Source organism: Thermobia domestica, chromosome 11 (genome assembly GCF_964235325.1).
Source record: "Thermobia domestica chromosome 11, izTheDome1.hap1.1, whole genome shotgun sequence".
Taxonomy (NCBI): Eukaryota; Metazoa; Arthropoda; class Insecta; order Zygentoma; family Lepismatidae; genus Thermobia; species Thermobia domestica.
Genome location: NC_137464.1, coordinates 76032002 through 76042264, shown reverse-complemented (window position 1 = coordinate 76042264; position 10263 = coordinate 76032002). Strand labels below are relative to the sequence as shown.

At 35.9% G+C, this 10263-nt stretch overlaps 1 protein-coding gene across 1 annotated transcript in view; it reads right to left on the bottom strand.

Moving 5' to 3' along the window:
• Positions 1-5145: 5145 nt before the first annotated feature.
• The window catches only part of LOC145664185 (1,5-anhydro-D-fructose reductase-like), a 56306-nt gene continuing 51188 nt past the window's right edge, over positions 5146-10263 (bottom strand). Inside the window, exon 8 of the mRNA XM_081730621.1 lies at positions 5146-5389. Within this exon, the coding sequence (XP_081586747.1) occupies positions 5359-5389 (31 nt within the window). The 3' untranslated portion in view covers positions 5146-5358. The remainder of the gene's footprint in view (positions 5390-10263) is intronic.

Sequence of the window (10263 nt, the reverse complement as noted above, 5' to 3'; positions counted from 1 at the left end):
CCAAAATGTTATCCTTCATTGTGAACATGGCTGCCCGCTCTCCCTGGGGAAAGTTGCTCTCCCTGGATTTTCGAAGTGTGTTTAGTTTTTGACAATACATGTCAAGACATTAATTTGCTTTCACATACCATAGTACTTAATATATTTATAATAAATACTGTAGTACTATAGTTTATTTACTGTGGTTAATAAGAACATGTGTGTAAATAATTGTTAATTTATACGATATATTTTGAGCACACGTGCATCAAAGTGCTTGTCTATTCGCGACTATGCTCGTGTAGTGGTGTTTTGCCCCTCTTAGAATATCTTTTTCTCCCTTGGAAACATTCTTGCGGGGTTGTATTGTTGATTACACACACAAAATAATAATAATAATAATAATAATAATAATAATAATAATAATAATAATAATAATAATAATAATAATAATAATAATAATTATTATTATTATTATTATTATTATTATTATTATTATTATTATTATTATTATTAAAAAATGAAAAAAAAGTTCTGAGCAATGGACAACAGAGTATGGATACGATGTATTTTGTTACACAGAATCCAACTTTCGAAACCCCAGGACGATTGACCTTGACAATTCCTTTTTATTGGCGAAAAACTTGAATGATTTTTGATAGGGAGGATACACGTAACACAGCTATACAAAGAAACAAAAGTGCTGTATAGCTGACCCCAGGGTATGGATTCGATGTATTTTGTTACACAGAATCCAACTTTCAAAACCCCAGGACGATTGATCTTGACAATTCCTTTTTAAGGGCGAAAAACTTGAACGATTTTGGATAGGAAGGATACACGTAACACAGCTATACAAAGAAACAAAAGTACTGTGCAGCTGACCCCAGGGTATGGATTCGATGTATTTTGTTACACAGAATCCAACTTTCGAAACCCCAGGACGATTGACCTTGACAATTCCTTTTTATGGGCGAAAAACTTGAACGATTTTTGATAGGGAGGATACACGTAACACAGCTATACAAAGAAACAAAAGTGCTGTATAGCTGACCCCAGGGTACGGATTCGATGTATTTTGTTACACAGAATCCAACTTTCAAAACCCCAGGACGATTGAACTTGATAATTCCTTTTTATGGGCGAAAAACTTGAACGATTTTGGATAGGAAGGATACAAGTAACACAGCTATACAAAGAAACAAAAGTACTGTGCAGCTGACCCCAGGGTATGGATTCGATGTATTTTGTTACACAGAATCCAACTTTCAAAACCCCAGGACGATTGATCTTGACAATTCCTTTTTATGGGCGAAAAACTTGAACGATTTTGGATAGGAAGGATACACGTAACACAGCTATACAAAGAAACAAAAGTACTGTGCAGCTGACCCCAGGGTATGGATTCGATGTATTTTGTTACACAGAATCCAACTTTCGAAACCCCAGGACGATTGACCTTGACAATTCCTTTTTATGGGCGAAAAACTTGAACGATTTTGGATAGGAAGGATACAAGTAACACAGCTATACAAAGAAACAAAAGTGCTGTATAGCTGACCCCAGGGTATGGATTCGATGTATTTTGTTACACAGAATCCAACTTTCAAAACCCCAGGACGATTGATCTTGACAATTCCTTTTTATGGGCGAAAAACTTGAACGATTTTGGATAGGAAGGATACACGTAACACAGCTATACAAAGAAACAAAAGTGCTGTATAGCTGACCCCAGGGTATGGATTCGATGTATTTTGTTACACAGAATCCAACTTTCAAAACCCCAGGACGATTGACCTTGACAATTCCTTTTTATGGGCGAAAAACTTGAACGATTTTGGATAGGAAGGATACAAGTAACACAGCTATACAAAGAAACAAAAGTGCTGTATAGCTGACCCCAGGGTATGGATTCGATGTATTTTGTTACACAGAATCCAACTTTCGAAACCCCAAAACGATTGACCTTGACAATTCCTTTTTATGGGCGAAAAACTTGAATGATTTTTGATAGGGAGTATACACGTAGCACAGCTATATAAAGAAACAAAAGTGCTGTATAGCTCACTTCAGGGTATGGATTCGATGTATTTTGTTACACAGAATCCAACTTTCAAAACCCCAGGACGATTGATCTTGACAATTCCTTTTTATGGGCGAAAAACTTGAACGATTTTGGATAGGAAGGATACACGTAACACAGCTATACAAAGAAACAAAAGTACTGTGCAGCTGACCCCAGCGTATGGATTCGATGTATTTTGTTACACAGAATCCAACTTTCGAAACCCCAGGACGATTGACCTTGACAATTCCTTTTTATGGGCGAAAAACTTGAACGATTTTGGATAGGAAGGATACAAGTAACACAGCTATACAAAGAAACAAAAGTGCTGTATAGCTGACCCCAGGGTATGGATTCGATGTATTTTCTTACACAGAATCCAACTTTCAAAACCCCAGGACGATTGATCTTGACAATTCCTTTTTATGGGCGAAAAACTTGAACGATTTTGGATAGGAAGGATACAAGTAACACAGCTATACAAAGAAACAAAAGTACTGTGCAGCTGACCCCAGGGTATGGATTCGATGTATTTTGTTACACAGAATCCAACTTTCAAAACCCCAGGACGATTGATCTTGACAATTCCTTTTTATGGGCGAAAAACTTGAACGATTTTGGATAGGAAGGATACAAGTAACACAGCTATACAAAGAAACAAAAGTGCTGTATAGCTGTATAGGGTATGGATTCGATGTATTTTGTTACACAAAATCCAACTTTCAAAACCCCAGGACGATTGATCTTGACAATTCCTTTTTATGGGCGAAAAACTTGAACGATTTTGGATAGGAAGGATACACGTAACACAGCTATACAAAGAAACAAAAGTACTGTGCAGCTGACCCCAGGGTATGGATTCGATGTATTTTGTTACACAGAATCCAACTTTCAAAACCCCAGGACGATTGATCTTGACAATTCCTTTTTATGGGCGAAAAACTTGAACGATTTTGGATAGGAAGGATACACGTAACACAGCTATACAAAGAAACAAAAGTACTGTGCAGCTGACCCCAGGGTATGGATTCGATGTATTTTGTTACACAGAATCCAACTTTCGAAACCCCAGGACGATTGACCTTGACAATTCCTTTTTATGGGCGAAAAACTTGAACGATTTTGGATAGGAAGGATACAAGTAACACAGATATACAAAGAAACAAAAGTGCTGTATAGCTGACCCCAGGGTATGGATTCGATGTATTTTGTTACACAGAATCCAACTTTCAAAACCCCAGGACGATTGATCTTGACAATTCCTTTTTATGGGCGAAAAACTTGAACGATTTTGGATAGGAAGGATACAAGTAACACAGCTATACAAAGAAACAAAAGTACTGTGCAGCTGACCCCAGGGTATGGATTCGATGTATTTTGTTACACAGAATCCAACTTTCAAAACCCCAGGACGATTGATCTTGACAATTCCTTTTTATGGGCGAAAAACTTGAACGATTTTGGATAGGAAGGATACAAGTAACACAGCTATACAAAGAAACAAAAGTACTGTGCAGCTGACCCCAGGGTATGGATTCGATGTATTTTGTTACACAGAATCCAACTTTCAAAACCCCAGGACGATTGACCTTGACAATTCCTTTTTATGGGCGAAAAACTTGAACGATTCTGGATAGGAAGGATACACGTAACACAGCTATACAAAGAAACAAAAGTACTGTGCAGCTGACCCCAGGGTATGGATTCGATGTATTTTGTTACACAGAATCCAACTTTCGAAACCCCAGGACGATTGACCTTGACAATTCCTTTTTATGGGCGAAAAACTTGAACGATTTTGGATAGGAAGGATACAAGTAACACAGCTATACAAAGAAACAAAAGTGCTGTATAGCTGACCCCAGGGTATGGATTCGATGTATTTTGTTACACAGAATCCAACTTTCGAAACCCCAAAACGATTGACCTTGACAATTCCTTTTTATGGGCGAAAAACTTGAATGATTTTTGATAGGGAGTATACACGTAGCACAGCTATACAAAGAAACAAAAGTGCTGTATAGCTGACTTCAGGGTATGGATTCGATGTATTTTGTTACACAAAATCCAAATTTCGAAACCCTAAGACGATTGATCGTGTCAATTTTGTTTTATGAGCGAAAAATGTGTATCCGTCGTATAAAAATCGCTCAAACTTTTCGCCCATAAAAAGGAATTGACATGATCAACCGGCCTGGAGTTTCGAAATTTGGATTCTGTGTAATAAAATACACCGTATACATATTCTGGGGTCCGATGTACAGAACTTTTATTTCTTGTATGTGGCTGTATTATTGAATGCTTATAGTTTAGAAGTTTACCGTAGTTTTACAACTGTGAAATGAAATTCATTCAGTATGGAAATCAACGTTGAAAACGGAAATCTTAGATTTCCACTACTTAAGTTTTTAACAGAAATATAAAAGCGGGGATAAAACTTAGTTTTAAAAGATTGAATCCATATCACAAGGCCACTATACACTATATTTAACAGTGTTGGTGCCATGTTTTTATCACTTCCATTTTTAGTATACCGTAATACGGTGTAGATGGTGTCTTTTATAAGATGCTGACACACAAACTACTTGTTACTATCTATTACTATTTTTGTTCTATGGCGATGAAAGCTGAAACCAAACACTGTTGATGTGTCACTTCTGGTTTGAATAGACGGTTAACGGACTAGATGGAATCTATTCTTCGAGCCCCCCCCCCCAAAAAAAAAACGTTTCACGAACATTCCTACCATTTTTTGTTCTGTACAAATCAATATTGAAACCAGAAGTAATAGTAGCTTTCTATTACTTCTGGTTTTATCCAGGCGTTGAATTAACTTAAAAAAAAAAAAAAAAAAAACGCTTGTTGCTATGTATTACCGTTTTGATCTATTGTGGTCGTTGAAACCGCTAGTACTAGTAAGTTTTACAATTTCCGGTTTTAGTAGGCTAATACACAAATACAAATATGTGTAATACAAATTTTCATGAGACACTGAATGTATTTCAGAAGACCGCTTTCGCTACCTACTATACATACAATAAGAATTTTTTTTAAAAAATATATAAATTAAATAAGCTTTCTAATTTAAATCATACAAGTCATTAAGTTTTTAGTAACAAGAGCAGCTTTATTTAAAAGCAGTAACATAAACGTAACAGTGTGAAGTTAACATTTTCATCTTCTCTTCTGAACGAGTAACTATGAATATTAAAAAGCATCTCGAACTTTGAATGTGAATATTTTAAAGCCTAAAAGAAGTTTTGTGGTCCATGCACAGCCTTTTTGCATTGAAGATTGGCCTAGTTGCCAGTTCATTAAAACGGATACTCTGGATGGTTCTCAACTCTGGAATAAATAAAAATAAGTATTTCCACTTAATATGTAAACTATTATTCGATAATATTAAAATTTAAGGTACTAACCTCTATTATAGCTACGGTATTTCATAAAACCAAATTTTACAAGTAATACATGTTTACACTTACACAATTAAACTTATATGAACAATTGTAAAAGATCTTATATTAACATATTTTTCTTATAATCAGGTAGCTACATGTATCGTTGTTCACTATCTCAATATTACTTACTAATTTTTACATTTTACAAGTTGTAATTTTTATGTTTTCCAGTGAGTACAGTACTACTTCGTAGTTTATTGTATATCAGTCTCCTAGTTTGACTGTGATGTTATTCTATAAATATAATTTCCTCAATGCAATGTGAAAGAAATGTAAAATCCGTGGTGACCTTAAGTAAAAGAAAAGTGCAAAAAGAAACATTGTCCTAAAATGTTTATAATTATTCAAATATAATATTTTTTATCAGCTGATGATATAGTCCTATCCTGGCAACTACAAAATTCTTACTGATTGTATGTTGAATGACTAATATAGATAATAAATATATATTCTTGAAATCAGTTAGGTATTTTCCGATAAAAGTATTATTTCTATACTTCGTCTAAACTTATCACATATCCCACGTCTATATTCACAACATAGGAACTGCCGTAAAGTTAAATAAGTAAACAGAGCTCTCCAAGCCGTATTCATAAATACAAATTTAATATAACCATTATAATAATTTATATAATGTTTTTTATCATGTCTTTAAAAATATTCTTTTCTGTTTGCGAGAGATAAGGTTTACGCATTTTAAAAAATAGTTCAGGGACCGATTGACGCATGTAATTTTTCGTTTTGCTATCAACGTCTTATGTCCTACTCTAAGTGAGGCTCTGTGGTGAAGTGTGTGCCACAGATTTATTTGAACAAAATATACATTTTCTGATTGGAGTTTAGTGTGCCTTTCAGCACCAAGGCTATCTAAAACTTGGGCCTATAGTTTAAGGTGAAATCCAAATCGCCATAATACATTCAAATTTCAAGAATCTCCCACCAGGAATCGAACTTGTGACTCTGCACCAAAGGCATATGTGTTTATCACTAAACCAGCGGAGATACATTTTCTAGAGTACATTCCAAATGTGCAAAATGATTCAAATGTCTTATCATTTCCTTTAACAGTGTTGGAATTGTATGCGAATAAGTTGTATTCTTGTACATTTTGTAACTGCGGTGTTGACACGAGCTCCTACAGTTTAGAAGAGAGGTTGGTGCCCCATTAGCAAGATGGTAGATGATAGCTGGCGGATCTCCAACGATATTACACTTACATTGCCAGCGAGTTTGAGTTCACGAATACCTGCCAATGCTCTCTCTCTTTCTGAGAAATATATCTACAAAACGAACTCACTAAATAAATATTAAAGAACTTCCCCTTGGTGGATTTGAATCACCGACCCTATGATCAGTAACACACTGCCTTTAACCACTTTAAGTGTATTTATTGACAGCTTAACACCATATGTGTACGATTTAACAAAACTAGAAAGTAGCCAACAACATTACTACTGATAAAAAAACCGACCCAAATTACAGGAGAGAAACAAAAATTTCAAATAATTAGCAAAAGAACTATAATAAGATGGAATCATTTGACATTTGAAATGCTCATCGTACATAAACATTTGTATTGACATTCTGAATGATCCCCATGCGTAACAACATAATACACCGTATAGGCACACAATCAGAGCATCGAATTATGTTTAGGCCTTGGCATGTAGCAAAAATTAGGAAGTCGTAATAGAGTAACTGGAAATGCTTAAATCTAACAGTGGCATATGATATCCTAACGTATAATATCTGTCACATAATAAATGCTAGATTGGTAAAACCTTGGAACACGTCGTAAGCAGTGCCGGATTTACATATAAGCTAAACAAGCTAAGGGGGCTCCAAAAAAATTAAAGGAAAAAACTGGATTTATATTTTCAAAAATAAAATAAAAATAAATAAAATAAAATATTTATACAGCAACTGTGGCTTCTACGATGTAAGTAATGGGCTCCTCCTGCTAGCCCACTCTCTAAAATGTTAGTTGACAAAGGACAGCTGGACATAAAACGCTCGGGGATTACCAATAGCTTAAGGCCTCACCAAACATAAATCTGGCTCTGGTCGTAAGACACTGTTAACAATCATCTTTCTGTCAACAAGAGGGACGTACGCTGTGTGAAAGTAAATGGAGCAGGTGTGACAAGATCATGGATGATCTTATACCACTCAATGCGTATATACTGTGGTATGATAGGACTATATAAATTTTAAAAATTTGCATCGAGTGAGAGATGGAACTTAATCTCTCTATAAGGGAAACTGTCGGGTTGTCAGAAAGTAATCGAATGGTATACATCTTTTTTAGCAAGTTCTGGAGGAGAAAGAGTAGGTTTTGTCAGACCATATGACACGGTGCCAGTCTGCTACTGTCCATGTTTGATGATTATTGGCCCACTGCAGACGAGCAAATTTATGTGCATGTGTGAGCAGTGGCCTTTTGTGAGGTACCCGACTCCATATGTTCATTGCATGCACTTCCCATCGCAATGTTCTCTCGCTGACAGGTTGGACTGGGCCTGCATTCACGGACTGCAGTAATTCTTGGCGGGTTTGAAAGCGGTTTTGATTCACAAGCCTGGCAACTCGTCTTCGGACCCGATCTGTGAGGATCTTTTTCCGACCACAGTTCTGGCATCATGTTTCATGGCCACGTGTGTTACACCACTACTTGTAGACACGTTGAACAGTCCGCCGCGAAAAACCAACAAATCGGGCAACTTCCATTACTGTGTGGCCATGGGCACAGCCAAACACGATTGCCCCTTTTTGTCACTCCGTCACGTCCGTGCTGTTCCCTATCTTGCCGCACACACACCGCTTCGATCGGTTCTGTCATTCCACAGTAACGCCCTCTGATCGCCTCGAGGCAGTGTATGCAAGTTTGGCCATGTAATTCGACAAATACGCCATCTGCACCTGTTTGCCGACGCAGCCTTGCTCTCGGGAGGGGTGACTAATTTTTTGTCCGGGGTGCTTATATATATATATATATATATATATATATATATATATATATATATATATATATATATATATATATATATATAATTTACTATGTCATTCCTGTTGGGCCTAGAGTCATAGTTTAAACGCCATTTTCTTCAATATAACGAGCCCTTTCCAACGGCAGCATTCGCATGTCCGTGTCATACATCTGAACCGGAAAAATCGGGGAAACAGGAAATTTTTCTGAAAAAATCACCCCCTCGGAATACTTGTGCCCTTTGGGCCCGGCCCAGGTTTCACGTAGGGATCTCAGAAAAGTTTAAGAAATACTCAAAGCTACACACAACCTGTATGCAAAGTTTCAATCTGATATCTTGAAAACTAAAAGCGTGAAACATTTTTGAAATTTGCCTTAAAGAAAAAAACGCAAACTCACGCCCCTCTGCCCCCACTTGGCGCCGCCAAGTTATACATCCGGTTCTAAAACGCATCTGGGGTGTTCTTTAGTCCATCCTTGACTTAAAGAATAAAAAACCGGCTTAAATATCTATTATAGAACCTAAATAAGCGGTCAAAGACGATACTACGCCATGACCTAAAAATATCATGTCCTAAAAGGGTTAAGCATGCTGTAAAAATTCACATTTATGCATATTTAGACTAGCTCCAGCAGATGTTCCAAAATGAGCCATAACCTGCATAACTTATTGATAATCATCTTTTGAACGGATAATTAATGTAATATTCTGTATAAGATCGCAATGTAAGTTTAGTTTTGTATGAGGTAATTCCAGTAAGCTCCCCATCGAAATCAATAATAATAATAATGATATATATATATATATATATATATATATATATATATATATATATATATTGAACAACGTCGACGACAGGGCGTTTCCTTAGTGCAGCGTTTCCCAACCGGTGTGCCGTGAATGGGCCGCTGGTGTGCCGCGAGGAAATCGAAAGAAAATTGTTAATTCTATAGGTATCAAATTGCAAGACATGGGGGAAAATGTATAATTGTATTTCACATTACAATGAACCTCTATTATGAATTTTCAATTTTAAGTTTCATACCTTGTTACTTTTCTGTACATTTTTAACGCTCAAAAAAGTATTTATCGTTGTTCTGACCATTATTTCTTCTTTATTGTTGCAGATATTTCGTAACTTGAAATTTTAAAATATCACCTAATCTTTTCGACACAGCAAACATGCCAAAAAGCATACAAATTACCTACATTCGTTTTTAAGTACAATAAATTTGTGTCTTCGTTCGTTATTTAGTGATATCTTTTTTCTTAGTAAAAGGTTGGATACAGTTTTCAAAAAAGAAAGCGTATTTTTAAAAACCTGAGTACAATATTTCATTGCAATTGTTTTCTACTTTAAAATTAGAACGAAAAATAAGATAATGATTTACCACGGGGAAAAACAGTGATCGAGGTTTCTTCTCTGTGAGATCAGTAATCACTTAAAAAAAAACGGTATTTTATATTTACAAATAATAATATTTATGAGTGTGCCGCGAGAATTTAAGTTACACCCGTAGTGTGCCGCAAGTTGAAAAAGGTCGGGAAACGCTGCCTTAGTGTATGAACTTACGAATTGGAAATGCTAGTATCAAAAGAGCTTTGATTTGGAGTTTGGAAGTTGCATGTATGAAATTAGTTGAAATGCCTAACCTTATCAAAAGTTTGAGAATAGGTCTCAGCTCAATAAACCACATGTAGTACCACTGGTATCAAACCAAGCAACTATGTCGGGAAGTACATTAGGACATCTAACATTTTGTTACCAATA